General features: G+C 33.3%; 1 protein-coding gene across 2 annotated transcripts in view; it reads left to right on the top strand.

Annotated features, from left to right (window-relative positions):
• Positions 1–23,769, top strand: part of Ppp3ca (protein phosphatase 3 catalytic subunit alpha) — a 308,806-nt gene that overhangs the window by 217,732 nt on the left and 67,305 nt on the right. For both annotated transcript variants that reach the window (XM_026398115.2, XM_026398113.2), the window contains exons 3-5: positions 15,260–15,384; positions 22,213–22,324; positions 23,389–23,534. In XM_026398115.2, the coding sequence (XP_026253900.1) occupies positions 15,260–15,384; positions 22,213–22,324; positions 23,389–23,534 (383 nt within the window). The remainder of the gene's footprint in view (positions 1–15,259; positions 15,385–22,212; positions 22,325–23,388; positions 23,535–23,769) is intronic.

Genomic DNA, 23,769 nt, shown 5'->3' with positions numbered 1-23,769 from the left:
GATACTGCCTGTGGCTTCAGGTTGAGATACCTTATATCCCTCCACCTACACACTAATAAAAATTTATACTTCTCTGTTTCATGCCAAGGCTTTGATGAATTCAATCACTGTATTTTAATACACTTTTAAACTCTTTGCTTGTATTTGCAAACAGTGAAAAGAGTTGTGTACATCAATTAATAATTCAGAAAACTGTAGATGTTTAGCTATTTGTCCTTTAATAACAAATATCAATTAAGGAACTCTGCAGTTTGAAAACATGGTAATAAAAAATGTGTTACCCGACACCAGACTAGTAATTTCTGCATAATTTATTCATGTGTAGTTTCTACTTTAAGTGTTTCTACAGTTTTTTTTTCTGATATAAATATACTGTGTGAAAAGAGATGAATAAGAATGTCTTGCACTTTGCACATACAGTTGTAGAATTGGACCATTGGCATCTTATCACCTAACATTAAAGAAAAGAAGGAAAAAATGTAAAATATGATATGCAAAATTTATTAAAAGCATAGATTGATACTAGTGAGATTTTAAACATTGAAATATGTTGGTAATCATTTGTAAGGGGGCAATTCCAGTCAAGTGGAGCTGAGGTGTGCTTGTGTTGATTTCCTAACCTGTGCCAATTAGGACAGCTTTATCGGATTTAATCTTCACAACCACTTCGCCTGGTAGGTGTTATTGTCCTTATTCCCCACGTTAGGAATTTGAGGCTTAGAGAAGCAAGAGCGACTTGCCAGAGGCAAGACAGAATGTTTCTCTTGCCCAGATTCCTTCCATGGTTCCTCTTTGGATAGAGTTCATACTTCCCAGGTTGAATGACAAGATCCTTATTATCTGTCCCTTGTTAATCTTTACAGCCACTTCTCTTTTCATTCCTCACCTAGACTCCAAATTTACAGATCTTACTTTTACTTCCTAACATGCCACTCTTGTCTTCTGCTGTGAACAGTATTCATGTCCCTGCCATTCTGTGACTAACTCCTTTGCACTCTGTGGGTTTCAGCTCTAGTACCACACCCTTTAGGAAACTTCTCTAAGTCCACCCTGCCCATTGTATTGTTTATGCATTCAGATATTCAGCAAATACTTATTGAGGATTTCATGTGTGTCAGGCACAATCCTGGGCACTAGAGATCTAGCAGTAAAAAGAGAGAGAGAAGAAAATCTCTGCTTTTATATAGTTTAAACAGTATTATTACTCTTTATATTCAGATATTATTTTATCAATTTAGATTGTGTCTAAATTGTTCTGTTCCATTCCTGGGACCTAATATAAAATGGGATATGGTAAGAATGTCAAAGGTACCTAATATTTATAAAGTTAAGGCACAAATGAATGACATTGTTAATTTATAATTATCATATAGATGTCTAAGAACATTCTGTTTGGCCTCTGTTACTTTTTCACACTGACACCTTATAATTTATTGTCTTAGGACTGTATTAATTCAGTGAACCTCCAATCAAAAGCATCACTGGATGCTCCATAGAGCTCCAAGATTTATCTTCTTGAACATTGTTGAGATGGTTCTTCTTGAAACACCTTGCACTAGAATCTAAGACCCCTTGTAATCTAATGTCACCTTTCTGTTCTAATTTATGTCCTGCTGTTTCACATAGACCTTATAATCAATCATTTTTTTAAAAAAAAATTTGCAATCCAGTTATGTTGGTTCATTTTCACTTTTCTACCTAGAGGTCTCTTCCTTTCACTCTCAGTTTATTATAAGTTTATCAGCACAGCAAGTCAGTTATCTTTCATTAAGTGACCTTGATGATGATGGCCAATCTTCATTTCCTTAATTTCTGATTTTGTGTAGGATTCTCTCTATATGAGCAGTATTCCAAAACGAGTTCTAAGCAGCACAATCTACTCCCACCACATCCCTCACACACACATGTACATTTACATGTACACAGAAAGAAATCTTGCATGAAACTAAAGTACAAAAAAAAAAAAAAGAAAGAAGTAGAGCTTCCTATAGTAGTGACCCCTAACACTTCTCATGTACCTCCAGGCCTACAGAAGACATTTGCAGCCATTGTGGAACTGTAGCCACATTGGCCTTTGGTCTTGCTGTTAATAAGCAAGAGAGGAAAATTGCTTACTCAGAAACAGAAAAAGCATCACACTTGCCATGGCTACTCTAGCAAACAATTAAGCTCCAGGTTTTTGTTTGTTTGTTTATTTGTTTCTGTCTTTTTGTACCCAGGATTAAACCCAGAAGCGCTCCACCACTGAGCCACATCCCCATCCCTTTTTATTTTGAGACAGGGTCTCATTAAGTTGCTTAAGGCCCCAGCCTCCTGAGCTGCTGACATTACTGCCCTGAACCACCATGCCCAGAAAAGGCACATGTTTTTCACTTCTGTCACTTTCTAGGAATCATTTGGGGGACCCTGAGGAGTAGAGTCTGATTTTTCTCTCTTCCTCTAGTTGAGACACTTTTAAGTGCTAAGAAGCCTCTAGACTAGACACCTCTTACGCTTCCCTAGTCATCCACATTTCACATGTCTGTGGATGGGCCTCAGGGAACAACTGTGCGGTCAATGTCAGTGTCTCCTTAATGAAAGATCAGATTAACAGCATTAGTTGGAAGCCCCATTTGGTCCCTATCCATGTGTTTAAGATGGTATATACTAAGCATGCTCTGTATTTCTGAAGGGAATTTGTTGCATTTGTATCCCATTGTTATAAAATTACACATTTTAAAATTATTTTATATTCATATAGATTTGTCTTTTTATGAATTTGCAAACATAATGACTCTTAAAATATTTATAACACCAATCATATAGGAGATAATATAACAACTACCTACCCGTAAAACTGAATAAAATATTCTAATTCGTAGTTATTACTTAAGATTATAGAAATGTTTTTTACTTTGTCATGAAATATATAAAATATCATGGCCTAAAATAAATCAAGTATTTTTTTAAAAAAATATATTTCATATACATGACTAGTAACAAAGAAATACTGTTTTAAAAGATAGTCTTATATGTATTAAGAACATTCAGAAATTTTATTTGTCATATATTAAACAGTGAATATGCAAGATGCAAAAATTTCTGCAAATTCAGTAAAGTGAATCTATGAGGAAGGGTGACTTGAAATTATAGGGTGTCATGAAACAAACTTTTTCCTTATAAAGAGCAATTTAATCAATTATCAAACATGCATTATGAACATGTTTTTTAATATTTATTTTGTTAAGGGATGGGATAAGAGTTGATTGACAATTTTGATTTGCCTTTTCAGCAATTCAAATGTATAACAAATATTCATCATTTTTAATTTATAAAACTTAAACTAAATTTGAAATTATGATTGCTAATGAATCACAAGTTATGATGAGTTATCAGCAGCTATTTTATATTTTCTAAACACCTACATTAATTTGCCATGATTACTCAGTGTAATGCTCTGTATGACATGTTAAACAAACATGGTTTTGGAATAATTTAATTAGATGTTTGCTGTATGTAAAGAAACAAGTTGCATAAAACCTGATGTATGCTTAAATTTGAGACAAGCAAATACCTAAATGTAAAAAAATGTATAAATTTATAGATATAAGTATTAATATCAAGTTAGGAAATTGTGACCCAGCTTTGTTTCATAGACATAAACAAAAATGAGTCTTATCACTGTAACATATACTAAGCTCCAAAAATAATGTGCCTTCTTCAATTGAGTGAATATTAGTCCAGACATGGATATTTGAGATAATCTAATACAGGTTCCCAAATTTTAATTTTAAAAAATTACAAAAATTAACTATATTTATAATTTAACAATTATTTTAAAAGTGTGTGTGTGTGTGTGTGTGTGTGTGTGTGTGTGTGTGTGATGCCTCTATTAAGAAATTGGATGGATGACAAACACCCAAAGAAATGACTTGCCCACAAAAGACTAACAAAAGACCCAAGGCTTGAATCCATAATTTCTAACTGTGAGCCAGTGCCCAGAAGTTTCATGTTTCAATGATTTATTCTTTTTATTTTCAGATATTTAACAAGCTAAATATTTCTGGAATATCTATTTATTAGGATTTAGAAAAGGAAAGGAAAGATTAAAGAAAATTAGAATTAAGAAACAAGGTATTATTTTTGTCAGATTCAGTTTTTAAGGTAATACTTTTCTCTAACTACTTTTCAGATTAACACGTCTGAGTTGTTCATGTTTTTTATTGCCTATTTAATTTATTTATTATTAATTTTAAATTGATCCCTAATAATTATACATATTTATGGGGTATAATGTCATATACATTAAATAACTTGTCAATTCAGAATTAAGAATTCAATTTCTAAATGCTACATATGACGAGGAAGCCTATATATTTTTACTGAAGAAGTGGTAGCTATAATCACTTTAATCTTGCATCCTATTAGGACTTACAAGTTTTAGCATAGCACTTACTAGCTTTGCTTATATACAAGTAGGCATAAGGAACTGACTACTTGAAAGTCACCTTTAGCTAAAGTCACCTTTGACTAATATTCCCACTGTCTATAATTGCCAAATTAATAATGTATATGTGATCTTTAGAATTTAATATCATTAACTTACTTGCCTTGAGTTTTTAAAATATTAAAAACAATGTAGTTATTTAAATTGTCAAAATTGAGGAATGAAATGAAAAGAAAAAGAGATTATTTTTATCTTACTCAGAAGATTTTTCTTAATGGAGTTTTCCAGAAATTTAAGAAATGTATTTTATTTATTCATTCATTTATTTATTTTTTGGTGAAATGTCTTACATTTCTTCTACTTACTATGTTACTTCCAGCTTTTAGAACATTTCTACCATTACACAGTTATGAACCAGAGTGGTCTTGTTAATGAGCTTTGCTAGAAAAGAAAATGAGACTAACTGGAATCTCATCATGGGCCACCCACTAAAAGATGGGTAATATCTCTAAAGCCATTTGGAAATATTTACTCCTAGAAAATGGAAATTATAGAGCATAAGACCTAGTCCATTTGATTTTAGCCTTAACAGTTTTTAATACATATAATAGCATTTGTTAGGATAAAAAGTGAAGCAAACAATCCAAAACAGAACAAATTTTATGTGTTTTCCTTATGGCTACATTGAGTATGGATTTATAGCACCTGTATCTAAAACTTGCAGAATATTCAAAATCTTTCTTAGGCAGATAATCTGTGAGATGACTGCTACATCTAACAGTTCATATTGTACCACTACATTGCATGCACTAAAACTTTTTCTCCCTCATTTTATTTTTTTACAAAAATTCTATAACATAAGTTTTGTTATGAGGCCCCTTATAGACGAAGCAGTTGAGGGCCTCCTACGAAGAATAAATATATTGTCCCAGTTACACAAGTGCTAATTTACACAGCAAGATGGTCCAAGCCTAAAAAAATGTACTAAAAAAAGAATAAAGCGTGAATATGCAAAAGAGAGGGTTGGGAAAAGCAAATTGGAAGAGCCCAAGCATTCCTTAGATAGTGACAGCTGCTTCAGCAAGAATGAATAGGAAATTAATTAAGAGAGAAACTACAGCTTATTGTTTAAGGCAAAACAAGAGGAATATACATGCAAAACAAAAAAAAACACTGATTTATGCAAATGTTGCAAAAATTCCTGAGCTAAGAGGTAGATGGATGATAGCAAAACTTTGTTATAACATTTCCTATGAGTCAGGTGTATTTTAAGTACTTAACTGATATTAATTGGTTTAGCTTTAACTCTTGGAGGAAGGTGCTGTTTTCCTATTTATGTTTGCAAAAGAGAAAACAAATTCAGAGAAGTTGGCTAACTTCTCCAGGGTCACTGGGCAGGTTGGGTGCTGGAGCTTAGTTTGGAGGACCAGACTATCCAGCATCTGAGTCCCTGTTCTTAACTATTACATTCATATTGACTCTCCCCCAGGTGATATAACACACCTAGGACAAAGCAAAAGCTAGAACTGAGAGAATACCATTGCCAAACAAACAAGGCCTTAGAAATATAGCCTTGAAAGGCCCAAATTCAGAACACTAAAATACAGATGAACACCTCATATCTCATAGCAGGAATGAGATCTTCTTTAGGGTCCTGGTGGGTGTTCTTGGGGATCTGAAACTTAAGGTTAGTATTTTACAGAATGAAAAATATAATCAATTTATTGATAATAACTTAAGTAGCTTCTACATATTAGCAAATTGATGTATGTTTGGTTAAAATTGTATCAACTCATAATGTTCATTGAACACTCTTCATTAAAGATGACAATCACAAGTTTAGTGATCAGCATAATATAAATAAATCTACTTATGAAAGATTTTACTAATTTTTAGGAATGGTCGAATTTAGATAAATGGAGAATGATGAACAAATTTAATTATAAATAATGTATTACCATTGTCTATATTTATTTATTATTATTTATTACAACCATAATGTGACTTATATAATTCCTCAATGGCATTTGAACCTGCAATAATTATGCATCTTTATTATAATGTGATTTTGCTTAAATGGAAAAATAGTGATAACAGTTGAAACAAATGCATTATTGTTCAATAAATCAAGTTCCTCTGGTGAATAAAATCTTCTAATTCATCCAGTCTATGAAGGAAAAGTTAACTACAAAAACAATCTCAATAGCAAGAATACTTATCTCTAACAAAAAAATAACATAAACATAAGTTTCAATAATTTGCTTTCCATTGATTAGACTACACTGTGGTAGTAACCATGGTATTGTAAATTCTTGCTCCTTTTATTAAATACTTAAAAAATACAGACTATCCTAATTTCTTTCTTTATAATTATGGTTACAAACTGATATTTAAGGTAATAATGAAGTATTTAGTACCAGATTGTTGTAAATTGTTATTATCTATTGTAATCTATAGTATATTCCAGTCATTTTTCGATTACCTTGTATTATTTCTTATTAACACTGGCTAATAGATAATTTATTTATTTTTGTTAAACAGATTTATAAATACAAAAATGATGAGATTTAAAATTACTACTGATCTGAACTGATGCTAATATTATATATTTGATTTCATAGCCTTATTCTTAAAATTATTTTTAGTACATTTTAATTTAATTTGAATACTTTTCAATATTTTCCTATATCATCAAACCTGAGTGACCTATTTAAGAATTTATCTAGTACATGTTTTAACAACTGAAAAATAACATTTATTATGGGAAAATAGTAATCATTTTGAAGTACACTTCTTTAGTGAATTAAAACCTTATTCTTTTGTTCTGTTTTAGTATACAGTTGATGGAGACTTCTAGTTATAACAAACTATAATATGATTCCTGTGTAACCTTTATCTCAGTAATTACTTGACTTTAGAAGTCACACATTCTGTTAATGAACTGCACATACTGGTTCCGTGGTTTGTACTTGAATTTATCATACCCTGAAGGTTGCTTGAGGGGGATTGCCAGCAGGAAGAAATGGAAGGGTATTTTAGTACCCTCTGTGGTTAACCTCCAACACAATATCTGCACACAGAATCTCTCCCTGAAAAATTGCAGATTTGAGTAAAGAAAAAGTTATGGTAGATAGAGTATTCAAAAATCAAACCAATAGATTCAATAGGCTGATCCCCTTATGCTGAGAAATAGACATAATGTTAGTTCCTCGACATTAAGGATTTTATTGTCCAGGGAATATGTGACTATTAGGGAAAAAATATGGGGTTAAAGTCAATGAAGCTAAATGTGGAGTGAAACTCAATAGTAAAAATTCCTTAGCAACCCAGGAACATCTTTTCTAAAGGAAAATCTGTAATCTCTTAGTTTAGTATGAACTGGAATAACTTGTACAGGAAGTTATTCTACTTCATGCAAGACTTCCAAGATGATAAAACCAGTATTTTGGAGGAACTAAAAGGTCTTTACAGAAAAATAAATAATGAGTCAAAAATTAAAAGCAGTTGAATTCTAAATCATGGTTCTGATACTATCTTGCCAAGCAATTTTTAAATGCTGGTCCATTAAAAATCTATTTTTATGTATAATTTATTTTTTATTGTTTGATAGTTTGGGGGCTTTCTTTTTTTCAATTTCTTTTTTCTTTTTAACAATTTTCTGGAATTATATGACATCATAAAATTTTTGCTTATTGTCAAAAACAAGTTAAATTAATGCTGTTCTTTGGTAGATTTCCTTTCATATAGGCAAGTAATAAACAGGACCAAATATGTAAGTCTGTACACTGAGTACAAGTTATTGTGAATGCTTTCATATGAAAGGATATATTTCACATTTTAGTTTTTATTCCCTCCTATTCAGGATGACAGTGTTATCGGAGACCTTTTCAACTTATCAAGTATGTAGCAATTTTACTGGGACCTCATCGTAGGGTCCTTAACCCTCTTTATTTTTTTTTTATTTTTAACTGTTTAATTTATATCAGTATAAACTCATTGATATTGATTTTAATTTCTACAATATAATCCGTTGCAATCATTATTTTTTTATTGGTTGTTCAAAACTTATTTTCTATTTGAATAATTTAATTGCCAATAGGAACACGGAAGCAGTAGAATTCTTTGAAAAATATTGTTATACTATAGATATTCTTACTTGCATATTTTCTAAGTTAGTATACCTAGGACACATATAATATAATTCATATTCTGGTATGGACCATTCCTTCTCAATGACCGTACATAATTCTCTGGTCAGGATATGCAAGGCAAACATTTTATCCTAGGTATGGTTAGCATTCCAACTTCTCATTCCTCCTTTGCCTGAGATCCTCTTCTTAAGGGTCACTTTGTCTTCAACAAGCTAGTCATTATTTTCTCTACTTCATAGTGGCTGGTTTTAGAGACTCTTAGACTTGCCCTGTGATTCACTATATATCACAAGAGCTTACTTAGCTGACTAGGAGATCCCTCTTGTTACTCCCTCGCTGTTTCCTGTTTTTCTTTAGCACTACTTTGCTGTAGTCTGTAAAAGTTCTGAAATTCTGATTAATGACTCCCTGATAAGTACACTGCCCCCTAATTTCTAAATCCTCATTTGTGGTGAGTAGCTATATTACAAACACATACACAGACACGTTTATGTCTATGTTTCTGTTTATACGTGAACCCCCTAAGCGAATGATTTCAAAGCTTTAAAACTAGCTTTCTACCAATGATATGGGGGGCAGGAGACTTTTGCCTTCTGTAAGAAATAAAAACCCATATTTTCTGAATGTTATTTCTCTGTTTCATGCTTTAAAATTCAAAAGATAAATTCTCTTAAGTCAAAAGTTGTTCACCTCATTCCTGTGTGAAATTGTTTCCAGTAAAGTTTTATTTAAACTGGTCCAGGAATTATGGAATAAGGGAAATCATATTAAAAGACAATTATGCCAAAGTAATGATTGCTTAAGTCATATTTAGCAGTTGAGTATTTAGGCAGTATGTGTGTATTTCCTGATTGGAAGAGAGAGTGTAAAAACATTGTAGGATGCTGGCTACCCATGCCCCATTCAGTATATACAGTATGTTAGATTAGCCATACTCAGAACCACTGAGTCACCCAGGGGATGCACCAAGATATTACTGACCACTTTGCCACCTCCTCTTCAAATAGATTCATCTCTTCAATGTGTTTGTTAGTTCTTACTTCTTCTATCAAAGGCAAAGGGAAAAGTTCTCTCAGGGAAAATAACCATTATCTTGTGGTATCCTAGGTTGATAATGTACATAATTAGCAATGGCTAAGGAAAAAAAAAACTTTTTATTTCAATGTCTTTACCTTGTTAATTTTTAAAATGTCATGACTCTTTACTTTTCTGCAAAAAATATGCACAATATCTGTTGAACCTTGCCCGTTAGCAGTATTTCATTGGGAATGAGAAGCAAATAATGGGAATCATGGGAATGTGGTAAACCAGAATATGTTGATGAAGTGTGAGCTTGCTTTGAAGGCATAACAGAACTTATCATAACTTGTTTGACCTAGAGATGCTGTCAAAACTAAATGAAATAAAAGACTGTAGAACTTAGCTTTGTGGGCAACTGGGAGCAGACAGCTTGCCTCATCAGCAGGTACTGGGCATGCTGTAGTTCTTTGGATATCACTGTGTTCAGTACCCCTACAGGATGGAGGGTGGGGCCATGGTAAGTAGAAAACAGAGTCAGGCAGCCTTTCCTCTGGATCTCACTTTCCATCCTCTTGAGTACCAATGTATAGTGGTCATTTTCTTTCTGAAGTTTAATATCCAAAGAGTGACCTAAATTTCAGAATGTTATAATAAGTCTCTTAATTTATAATTAAAATACACAAGGTCCAAGCAATAACTACAATCAAATGCTGCAAAAAAAATTGTAATCCTTTTTTATGTTAAATTCTTCCCCCATAGACTCGATCAAATAATCACTTCATTATGATCATTTCACATAATAGTAAAAATCCTGATCTCACACTAACCAGGAATGAACATGCAAAGAGTTTGCCTTTCTGATGTATATCTCTTCCACATCTAACCTATGAGCAGAACCACACAAAAAGGCAGAATGAGACCTATGTGTGCCTCAACAGATGCTCAAAAGTCCAGGTGTGTTTAGTCATTCGAACTAATCATCTCTGAGCTTGGTAATAAATATGAATCCTTAGAGATACTGATTCAGGGCCCAGGAATTTTTAGTTTCAAAACTTGCCCAAGGGTATTCTGATGTAGAACCAAGTGAGGAAACTGCCATAAAATGCATGGGTGTCCTGCACTACTCCCCAGTCTTACTGTATGTACATTGTTGATTCCTGCAGTTGAAAGACTTAAAATAGCTCCTATCTCAGATTCTAAGTTGAAGGCCTCTGGCTTCCACCAAAGCAAATTCCACAAACTTGTCCTCATCTCTAGCAATCTCAAGAGCCCCTCAAAATCTCTAACTTCCTACTAAATGAGTTTTCAAAGTAAGCTTGGCATTGGGCTGAAGGAATCCTCGGACATTGTAGTGCTGGGGTAAAGTGAACAACACTGCAAGTTACCCACCCTAGTGGAGGCTATTCTCCAATGGGAAGACACAGGGGAGAAATAGGCATGAAAATAAATCATCTAAGTAATTTCTGATAATGGTAAGTCGTGTGAAAAAGGTGTAAGACAAAACAATGTGATTTGTCTTAAAAATGATCATAAGTTGATCTTGAAAATCCTTATTTTTCAGGCAATTTTTGAGTTTTTGTTTCCTTGAGTTGGTCTTCAATTTTTAAAAATAATTATATGTGCAAATTATTTTCCTTTGCTGAACATTATTAAAAGTGGTTCTTACTATCAAAGCATGATTTTAGAACTCTGTGGCTGTTCTGTGGTTAAGTCTGTGATAATATGACAATTATACAAATAACTGGATTATAGGCTATTTGTTTTCCATGCCTGGTTTGCATTAATTGCTCTTTGCTGTTTTATGTCATCAAGCCAAGATCCAATAATTGCAGTCATCTTGTAAATCATTGAGATCTCTTATCACAAAGTTATTATAAGTTAGAAAAAGAGCTCAATTTTCTGATTTTACAAAACTATATTAATGATAACGTACTTCTATGTTCCAACTAAAATTAATATTATAATATTTTCATGGTCTAGAACCTATTTGTTTATTTTTTCTGGCTACCCAATTATGCTATGTTGTCAATTGCTAAAATCTTTTAATTCCTAAACTGCATTCTATAACCTGAATGGATATCCTGGTATTTATGTCACTGACCTGGAGAAATAAAAAGTAATTATCATGAGTTTTCAGCTATGGACAGCAATTGAAATGAAAGAGCCTATAACTCCAGGGACTCAGGAGGCTAACACTGGAGGGATCACAAATTCAAGTTCATTCTCAGCAACTTAGTGAGGCCCTAAGCAACTCAGTGAGACCCTGTATCAAAAAAAATTAAAAGGACTGTGGATGTGACTCAGTGGGACCACGGGCTAAATCCCTGATTCAAAATAAAAAGAGAGAGAGACAGACAGACAGACGCGCACACACACAGCACACACCAAGGGGGGTGTATAGGAAGGGATGCTTTAAAATGTCTTGAGAATACCTTCCATCTCATATTCCCTCCAACCACAAGCAGTAGAATACCATTCTTTCTGAGATCTGGACATTTTATATGTGTCTCTCTTGAAATGCCAGTGGACATAACCTTTATCAGTTTCTTATCAAATTCCAGGAACCCTTCTAAGCTGGTTACTATATTAGCTCATTAAATCCTCACAGATAGCCTAGTAAGGTAAGACCCCAATATCACCCCATTTTATAAAATAAATATATTGCAGCTTAGAGAAAAGATCATCACTTAGTAAGTGGTGCACAGGGATTGGAAGCTGAATGATCTGGTTTCAGAGTCCAGGTCTAAATACTACATCATACTGCCTCAAAGATTTTGATAGAACCATTTTCACTTGTGAATATTTTAATAGTAGCGTAAAATGTGATTATTCAGCCAAAAGCCATGATAAATATTACAAATAATGTTTGAAGCCTGTGTCTCACTTTGTCACCTGGTTTCATAGTTTCTTTGAGCCTTGCGCCCTAAATTGGCCCTCATCCCTATTATAGGGATCCACTGTAGGAAGAGGTTCAGTGGCAAGACAGGCCAGAGCAGTCTGAGAAAGTGACTACTTCATGCTTTTCTTCCTGGAAGGTCCTTCCTTCTCACTCTTAACTTACTGGAGGACATGGGGAAAAAAAAAAAAAAGGTTTCCAGCCAAACACCTTCTTTCTTTTGTAATTTTTAGTTTGAAACATACACAACTGATATCAAAATTCCCACAGCTTGAGAGAAATCGGTGCTTGTGTTAAGTAAACTGTACCAATTTATCCTTTTAAAGAATAAACCACATGAGCTATTTTATTATTTGTTAGCTAATAAGGTTTAGTTTTATCTCTTTAAAAATCATAGAAAAAGGTAACCTAATGCAGTTTTTAAAAATAGATATTTGTTGTTTTTACTTTAAGTTTTAAGATTTTTTTTTTCTTTTTGTTTTTGTAACTCCAAATGTAGTGATGAAAGTCTCCTCCAGAGGGGGCACTGGCATTTATGCCTGGCAAATTTTGAATCATAATGCTCTTTATACTGTCCCCTTACTTAGGATATGACAAGAAAAGACTTGATGTATTGTATCTCAGAAATCGTATTCCTCACTGTCCTTCAGGATAAGGATCCATTTGCAAAATACTCAACTCTAAGAATAAAACAAATGTATACATTTATAAATATAATCTTCTAACCTGTGATATTATTTTTTTAGTTGTAGTTGGACACAGTACCTTTATTTTATTTATTTTTAATGTGGTGCTGAGGATCTGAACCCAGTGCCTCGCATGTGCTGGGCGTGTGTTCTACCACTGAGCCCCAGCCCCAGCCCTGCGATATTATTTTTAAAAGGGAAGAATATGTTTCTGATATTTCTACAGTGTACCTCATGCTCAAGGAAGGGAAGAAGCAATGTGATTGTTATCCACAAAAGGGGTTCATTAGTAGTTACAACTTATGTTTTAGTGGACTAAGATTTTGAAGAAACACACTCAAAAATAGAGCCCACCTGTACCTGTTGCAGGCTTAGAGAGTTGTGGTCCTTATTAGCTGTTCCTAAGTGGTAAAAACAGGAATTTGCACATTTTATTTCATTTACTGTTTTACGGTTGTTTCAACCATGGACTCTTTGGGCTCATTCTTATTACTGTCCACTTCTATCAGGCAAAAAAAAAAATGAGGTTAAAATATTTTAGTGACTTTCTTCTGATCGTAGTATCTAAGATATCATTCTTTGGCTTTCTGATTTCTTATTTGCTAATACGTTCAGCCATGAGCCTCTTGGTGTTGCATAAACCACCACATCATGTTCATCATTCATACATAAAATATTATGTGTATTATATATATATATATATATATATATATATATATAATGCACATATTGAAGATGTTACACTGTGATGGTTGAAAAGAAAAGCTTTGAATGAAATAAATCTAAATTTAGGCACTGGATCATACACTATTTTTTAATTTTTTATTTGTTTTAATTAGCTATCATGACAGTAGAATGCACTTATAAACTTTGATATATCATACATAGATGGGATATAATTTCTCATTTTTCTGAGTATACATATTGTAGAATCACATTGGTCATACAGACACATACGTACATAAAGTAATAATGTCTGTTTGATTCTACTATCTTTCTTATCACCACATCCCCTGCCTTCCCCTCCTTTCACTTGGATCGTTCATTTTTAATACTCATATTGCCAAGCTACATAATCTTTCTAAGGTACACTGTTTTCTCAGTTGTAATATTATTATAATATTGATTTTTGAAGGCTCTGAAAGTAGCAAATGAAATAATAAGTCCTAAGTAAATGATTTTAAAAAGGAGAGACTAAATGTTCTTTCAAGAATTTGTGTTTAAAAGAGGTAAGAAATTATGGGGCTGGGGATGTGGCTCAAGCAGTAGTGCGCTTGCCTGGCATGCGTGCGGCCCGGGTTCAATCCTCAGCATCACATACAAACAAAGATGTTGTGTCCGCCGAAAACAAAAAAAATATATATATATATATATTTATATTAAAAAAAGAGGTAAGAAATTAAAGAAGTATCAATTCCCACTATTTTTTGTACTGTGTTTAATATTTTCTAATACACAATTTGCCTTTATATAAACATCTGATAGTAGGATATGTTTTATAAAAATACTATTTTATAACTTGGGTTTAATGCTTTTTTCTTAGTTATGCATAAAATAATGTATGTTGTAATTGATTACATTTTATATTCAAAAAATATTGATTTTATGATACATTTCAAGATCTTCTTTTCTTTAAGAGGCAGTGTGTACTAGCTATGCAGTCAGACCTCATTTTCAGATTATGCCAAATTCTCAAACATTTTTCTCCATCTCTTAATTGCATATGAAAACATATCCCATGACGTTGTTGAATTGAACTAGAAAATGTTAATGAAGTTCTTGACAGTGTTTATATAAAATTTTTAAATGCATAACAGTAATAGTTATTATTATTATTATACATATTTTTCCAGTTAATTTATAAAATAGTAGACTTCGATGGTAGAGCCAGGATTGCCACTAACTAACTTGTGAATCTTGAACAATGTACTTAGCTTTTCTGTCTCATTCTCCTGTTCTGCAAAATAATGTTTTGGCTTAAAAATTAGCTGTAAGTTAATTATGGATCTACAATTTTATGATCTAATTCTGATTCGTAACCTAATATGACCATAAACTAAATATTACTTCTGTCTTTCAGTTTGTGGGGACATCCATGGACAATTCTTTGATTTGATGAAGCTCTTTGAAGTGGGAGGATCTCCTGCCAACACTCGCTACCTCTTTTTGGGGGACTATGTTGACAGAGGGTACTTCAGTATTGAAGTAAGTCCATGGCACTTCTTTTTTATTTTTATTATTAATATTTTAAATTTATATATATCCCCGGAATTCATTACAATTCTTATTCTACATATAGAGCACAAATTTTTTATATCTCTGGTTGTATATTCACACACAAAGTATATTCACACCAATTCATGTCTTCATACATGCACTTTGGATAATAATGTCCATCACATTCCACCATCATTTCTAACTCCATGCCCCCTCCCTTCTCCCCCCTCCCTTCTCCTCCCACCTCTCTACCCTATCTAGAGTTCGTCTATTCATCTTCTGCTCCCCCTTCCTACCCCACTATGAATCAGCCTCCTTATATCAGAGAAGACATTCAGAATTTCATTTTGGGGTTTGTCTAACTTCACTTAGCATTATCTTCTCTAACTCCATTCATTTACCTGCAAACACCATGATTTTATTCTCTTTTACTGCTGAGCAATATTCCACTGTGTATATATGCCACAAGGGCTAGGGATATAGCTCAGTTGGTATGCACAAGGCCCTGAGTTCAATCCCCAGCACCACAAAAAAATAAAGAAATGTCATTTCTTTTTAGCCACTCAGTTATGGTCCAAGAATATCTTTATGAAATAAGAGCAATAATTGTAGTTGCCTTATAGAAATTTCTAGTCTATAACAAAGAAATTTTAGTACACTTAGTGGATAGAACATTACAAATCCTACTTTCAGTTAACACCCCCATGTGCATTTTTTTTTTATGTCCTGCTGAGGATTGAACCCAGGGCCTTGCACATGCAAGGCAAGCACTCTACCGCTGAGCCATAACCCCAGCCCCCCCTTCATGTGCTTTTTAATGTTAAAAATACTGATTAGGAATAAGGTTTTGCCTTTTGTACATTTTTATAGTTGGAAATTTGAAAAAAAAAATTACCTTACTTTACAGTAGATAATTCTATTTCCCATTAAAAGAACTAATCAAAGTTGGTAAACAAGAGTTGTATTAGCATGTTTATGGCTTATAACTGAGAGACAGTGTTACCTTTGTAAATCGGTAACAAAGTGCATACCTGTCTGTGCTTGGAATGTGTATTTGTGTGCATATGTGAGAATGCTCTATTTTGTCTTTCTTGGCACTTGTCATCTGACTACAGTAATTTGTCAAACTAATTAAATAAAACAAAACAGATAACCTTTGAGCAGAAGTTCTTCTTCAGCCTCCCATCTGCATCTGCTTTACATGCATGGAAATGACATTAAAAATAAAGGCAAAGAGTACCTCGTTTCTTTAATGTTTGTTCTTCCTAGTACCCTAAGATGGTGTCTCATACACAGTGAAACCTCAACAAATGGTTATTGAAAGAAATGGTTTGATATATAAATATAGCTTTAAAGATCAGAGTATACTAAATGACATTATGTGTCCTTAAAAAAATAGTAAAAAAGAAAACATCTATTCCAAGAAATAAATCAACTGTGTGGAGGCCTCACAAACATCATATATTCACAATCATATAAAAATGATTCTGTTTTTAAAATTTTATTATCACATTGATTTACTGAACAAGTATTTAATGTTGAAAAACATCACCCTCAAACAGCTTCTACTTTAAAATCATAGCAATTGTTTCTTGATTATTTGATTAACCTAATAATTAATTCTCATTAATTCTCTTTATGTCCATCACCATTAGGTGTAGAAATATATATGTATAGACACACATATATGTACATATGTAAAAAATACATACATTGTATTGGAAGTAGGAAGAATATAGAGGAATGTGGCATATATCCTTTATCTCTACAAACATAAATCTATACAGGAATATGTATGTACAAAAATCTATATAGAATCCAAAGCCTAGAATAGGTCATCATTCATGGTTCAGTTATTTGAATGGGTTATTAAAAATTTTATGATAAAGGAGGAACAGAAAATAAGTATTGTTAGGATATAGAAAAATTAGAGAATAATGGGAATGCAGCTCACTGAGGAACTGAATCAGAGAACAAGTAAGATTTTAGCTGGCAGGGAGATTGAGGTGAGCAAAATTCAGAGAAAACCTAAGTTAACCTCATAAGTCTTGGTCATGTTCTTGGGCTACTTGATCAATATAACCAGTAGGGAAGGGCAATTAAGTACAAATTTTGTAAAACTTTTATCTCACATTAAGGTAAATATCTTCAAGGAGAGACAACAACAAAAACAAAACAAAGCCCCCACCAAATGGTCATTTGAACAATATAGAAGTCTATTTCTCTAGGAGAAGCCCATATGGACACACCAGGACTTGTGCTATCCCCCATAGTTCCCTGGACCCAGCCTCTTTCTGCCTTGTTTCCCTGATGTTCATGTCCTCATTTCAAAGTAAACCTCTGTGACCGAAGACAGCTAGAGTAGCTTCAATTCTTCTGTCTCTACAGTACATTCAGCAAGAATAAAAAGAAAATACGAGAAGGGTTTTCAGTCTTGTTTAAGGATGTTTCCCTAAAGTGGCACATATACCTCAACTTGTTTCTGATGGATAGGAATTTGCTGATATGACCACTGGTGATTCCAGGGTTGAGGGAAACAGTGAGACACACAAAAGAGCAAGGAGAGATTAAGGTTTCTGCCATTCCCCTTCAAATAGGGCTTCATAGAATATAAGTAAATAGTAAAATAATAAAAAAGATTTTAGTAGTTCTTAAAGTAATCTTACTAATTTAATATTTATATTGCTTCTAAGAAAGATTCCAAAGATAAATGAAATAGGTGGTCCGCATATTTCAAAGCTCACCTTCTAAGTGAGGAAATCCTGACACTCTTCTCTTAAGAGTGACTATTTTTATCAGTCAAATGATAGAATACTATTCTGGAACTTTTTTTTTTCTTTATTACGGATTAAACCTAGGGGTGCTCTAGCACTGAACTATAGCCCCAGCCTGTTTTATTTTTTATTTTGAGACAGGGTCTTGCTAAGTTGCACAGGCTGGCCTGGAACATTGAATTCTCCTGCCTTAGCCTCCCAAGTGTCTACAGGTGTGTGCCATGGTGCCTGGCTGAAAAAGTTTTTATTATCATAGTATTTGTGGATTTTAACACCTTCGTTTGTATCTTTTTTAAATATAAAAATTACAATAAGGTTTCTTACTAAATTGGTAATAAAGAAAAAGCACTAAATCTTGTGTTGCTTGAATAACAGCACAACTGGACTTTCTTATCTCATCAACTGTCTTTGGATTTTAATATTTCTTAACTTTCATGGATCTCTATTTACCTTTGACTTTTTTTTTTAATTGAAAAATGTAGGGTTCTGAATCTCTGGCCTCAAACCACTTGAAATGTCCTAAGCTTTTCTTAATTAAAGCTTTTTTTAGCTCTGTTTTGTGTTTGTTTGTTTTTTAATTTGAAAAGCAATAATCATTAACTTGTTTCCTCAGTAGATTAGTCTACAGTTAATATAGATATTTGAATCACAAAAGTATTTGCAATATTTTGTGTAGTGCGTTTCTTTTAATATTCAAACAAAAGATCAAGAGATTAAACAAAAGTTAGTGACATATAAAATGGAGAAATCAGGACATTTAAGTTCTGAGATGCATATACTAGAGCCTCCATCATCAAACACTTCTTTAATTAAACTCCAAGGGTCTGAGAGTACAGCCCAAGGGACTTGCTACATACACACACAAAATGACAAAATGTATCAAAGTAAAATGATCCTTGTTGATTAGATGTGACTTTTGAGGGCACGTAAGAATGGTGCAATGATATCAACATCATATTAAAATAGAACAGACATTTATATAAAGTATACTTACCAAAAATACTTCAGGGATATTTATTGTGGATTAAGGAAGCTGACACTGTTCACAGGCTATAAATGCTGCTGTTTTCATGGTGTAAATTATCTCATTTATTCCTCAAGTTTTGAAAGTTACATGTGAATGCCTTTTGAAAATTACATGTAAATGCCTAAACTCCTTTCAGAAGTGTCCTCAACTGAGGTTTAGAAAGGGCCATACATACGGTAAATGCCAATGCTAAGATTCAAAACCTGTCCTCTTTCTACTATCCTACACCCTGGTCATAACATATTCACTGGATGTACCACAGTGTAACACAAAAAATGCACACATCAGTAATGCAGAAAGGGATATACATTGTTGCACTTACTCATGAATGTACTAACATTCACACATATATAATCTGAAGGGCAAAGCATTAAATAGAAAATATTCTCTATGAGAATGGTATTGTTGGTTTAAGAAAAATCCTAAAATAAGAGCTTAGTTTTACAGTGTGTGTTATCCTAACAGGTTTCAAAAGGTTCTTGATTCATCTCAATAATGTAGGGCTACACTGAAGACATTGTTTGGCTGTCTTTTGAGTAAAAAGGACCACTTTATTTAATTTTTACCAAATCAGCTTTGAAGGGTAGGTTCGAATTTCTAGTAGTTTCTGTTTGGTGTATTTACAGACTGGATGGAGATAATATACTCTGAGGAGCACATGTAGCTCATTTTATGTGTTCTCCCCCTGCCTCCCCAATTTTCTCTCTTTGCCAAGATTAGAAATCATTTCCCACAAAGTTAGCCCCCAAACAAGCAAGCTTTTGAGTAGTGATGAAAGAGGTAATTTTGTTTTGAGTAATAATTCAAGCATATTTAAGGGTGAAAAGTTATCCTATTTATTAACTGTGAACTCATAAACTAGAGTGATCCTCAGCAAGCCAGGCAATGCTCCGCGTTTCTGCCTGAGAATAACGAGCAAGCAGCACAACAGAGGATGTTAGGTGACAGAGTGTTGCCACAGACATGAGGAAGAAATGTTCTGGCTGTCTCATCTTATGAGGCATTGCTGTTCCCCTGGTACCCCTGGTACTTCTCTCTATGCATGTCAGACCAGGCAACTGATGCCTTAGAGAAGCTCACTTAACATTTCATGAGTTTGGATCTTGTCCCAAACAATGCACATCTTTGGATTCATTATTGTCCAGTGATGGAGGGGGAGCACTTTTGATTGGAACATTTCACAGCTCAGATAATAAATGAGTTGAGGGAGCTGATTAATATATAGCTAAAGCTGTGTGTTTTCTTTTTTATCTTCTTGTTTCCTCCTTCACATTTCCCTTTTCTGTCCTATGCAATTTTTTTTTAAGAATAATGTTAAAAAGCATAAATTACAAAGCAAACCATTGCAATGTTATTTGTCAAAGCAACAACTTGATAAAGAAAATGATATCCTTAGTATTGCTTTGTTGGAGAAAATACAGAATTAGGAGAAAGTGATGTCTGTGACAGAAAAATAATCCAAAGATAAAGGATGCTTCATCTTCCATATTGAGTGACTCAGTCTACTTTAAATTGTAAATATTTGTTTAATTAAGGGTAAGAATGAAAAGACTCAGTTCAGTTGATATGACTGGTACAACTCATTTACATCTCACTGTGTAGAAAAGCTAGCTAACATTGTGCTGTTTCTACCTGAGCAATTAATTCAGTGAAAATTCTGTTCAGTTTACCATCTGATACCACAAGGACAAAAATAACCATGATTTAACTAATTTTTATTTATCTTCATTGATTATGATAATTTCCTTTTACAAGAGACTGTAGTTCTTTCTTATTTTTTTCTTTCAAAAACTAATGTGCAGAATATTGGAACTTTAAATGGCAAAACAGTTGCTAGCCAGACAGTGTTGTGCTTGGCAGCTCTGTCCACCAGATGTGGAGGGCAAGGGCTGGCAGGGCTCCACTCCCCAGTCCACCCTTGCCCTTTCATTTGCCATGCTTTTTCTTCCATATTGCTGCATTTGTGGTTTAAGTCAGTGTTTGGGAAGACACTTTATTCTTGCCACAGAGAAGGTGGAAATGAAATGTGAAAAGAGAACTTTCATTTTTGGAATATTTAAAGCCAACCATTTGGAAATTGAGTTATTATCCTTTTTTTTTCTTGCTTTCTTACTTTCTCTTTCCTTTCTTCTTTCCTCCCTCTCCTTATTCTTCTTCCTTCCTTCCTTTTCATTTGCAGAAATAGAGCCAGCATTTCTTGATTTCCTACCATAGGTACTGTGCATTCATTAAATAATAAGGGAAATTAAATGTGTATTGCATCACTGGAAAGCCGTAAACAGACATGATTAAGAATATTTAGCAGAGCAATTTTGTACCTCTCTTTGCTCAATTAGGAAAGTGCTTCAGTAAGAAGTAATTACGACTAGAGGTGATAAAGTTATAAAGCCACATGCTAATGTCAAAACAAGATCTTTAACAGATGGCCCAAAAGAAAAAGTGGGTTCTAAAATGTGATTTCTCTAGAGTATTAGAGTTTAAAAAAAAATGTAGTTAAGATTTAAAATGAAGAGATTAAAGCTTTGCTTTAAGATAACTTGTTACAGGCAAAACTAATCTAAAGGTCAAATTTTAGATTACATGTTCAGAAGATACTGACTGGAAAGAGGCACACAGGAACCTTCTGGGTCATCATAATCCTTCTCGTACTGTTAGGCAGTATATTTTCTTTCTAGTGTACTTTGATTTAGGCCTCTTCCTCTTTCCCTGTGTTTCTACATACCCCTCCCTCACTTCCCACAGGCCACATGAGTTTCTTTCTGTTGACCTGCTCACCCTGTTGTTTCCTGTGGCCTGTGATCCTCGGTGCATATGTATTTCAAGCACAGGTGAACCTTGGCTTTGTACCAGCTGGGTGTTTGTTATGATTGTCAGTATCCTTCCTAATAAAATCTAGGCTGCGGATCTTTGATCATGAGAATACATTTGATTCATGTCTTCCTGATATGTAAGCAATGGAATGAATAAGTATAATGAAAAATGTTGATGTTCATGTTATTTTTTTATTTTTCTCAGTGTGTGCTGTATTTGTGGGCCTTGAAAATTCTTTACCCCAAAACACTGTTTTTACTTCGTGGAAATCATGAATGTAGACATCTAACAGAGTATTTCACATTTAAACAAGAATGTAAGTATACTTTAAGCTTCTTCCTTTAATACTATATGTAGTAAATTGTCATTTTAATCAATCACTAAGATCACATTATAATATGATCCATTGCCTAACAGTCAAAAATTTCAAGTGACACTGTTTCATGTTATTGCCCATTTCTTTCTAAGCTTGAACAGTTATAGGAATTCAAAATTTATTTTCAAGTTAAAAAATTCTTCAATTAATATTCAGATTAATATTTGAGTATATTTGAGAATTCAAATTGATATTTGGTATAGTTGATCTTAAGAGGCAAGTAAGTTTCCTTTTTAAACCAGTTAAGTGTACTACTGTTTGAGACAGTAATTCTACCCTTAAATCTCACATCACTCAAGAAAAGCAAATGGAGGTCAGACAGAACCTCGTTCCTCTATTTTTGAATCTGATGTATACTAACCTCTGTTCTACTTTACAAAATTAAAGAGATGGCTTTCTTCTTTAGATATCAAGACTAGGAGCATGTAGTACACCACGTAATTTCATTTTCTTCTTCTCAATTTTCCCCATTTTCCACTGAAGCCTCAATTTCTGTCATGTGTTCATGTATTCAATGGAGCATGAAGACTTCTCTCAAAACATTAGATACAAATCAATAGGGGAAAGGCAATATGCAGTGAGTGAGATATGAACAACTTTAGAAAACTTCTTGCCATCGGCTTTTCTATAAAATCATTCAGGAATATCAGCCAGTTTTATGGCCATCATTCTTTTGATCTCCAGTTAAGTGTGTATTTTTGTGGTGATAGGTCTACAGATAATTAGCCAGAATATATGTAAAAAGTCTCTTCTTTGCTATAAAAAAGTCTTAAAAATTATAAAATATGCTTGAGTGATAAAAATATAAAATACCATATTAAGATTAACATATAAATCTTTAAAAGTTGTGTTTGATTCTGTTTCAAAATTTTGCAAAGTGTAATTTTATGCTTGTCATGTCATATTGGCAAGAAAATGTTAAAAAGAAACAAAACTATTTCAATGCATTGATACTAATGATGAAACCATGAGAGTAAACATTTGCTTTTTACCATGTTTGAAAGGTAAAATAAAGTACTCGGAGCGTGTGTATGACGCCTGCATGGATGCCTTCGACTGCCTTCCCCTGGCTGCCCTGATGAACCAGCAGTTCCTGTGTGTACATGGCGGTTTGTCTCCAGAGATCAACACTCTAGACGACATCAGAAAAGTAAGTTCTTTTATTTTCCAAATGTGATACTTTTCTGTGCTTCTGTAATAAATAAAGGTATCACTTTCCCTACATTCATCACTAATTTTATCTTTTTGAATTAAAATGATTGAAGGTAGTCATCAGTCTCCTCTTTGTATTAAAGTTTTGTTCTTAGAAGGAAGTTATATTTGTACCTAGAAGATTTTTCATCTCTAAATCCTCAGGGTTTCTCTGTCCATGTGGCATGTATCAT

The sequence above is a fragment of the Urocitellus parryii genome, chromosome 10, assembly GCF_045843805.1.
Source record: "Urocitellus parryii isolate mUroPar1 chromosome 10, mUroPar1.hap1, whole genome shotgun sequence".
Taxonomy (NCBI): domain Eukaryota; kingdom Metazoa; phylum Chordata; class Mammalia; order Rodentia; family Sciuridae; genus Urocitellus; species Urocitellus parryii.
Note: the sequence above shows the minus strand (reverse complement) of the source record. Positions and strands in the feature narration are given on the sequence as shown.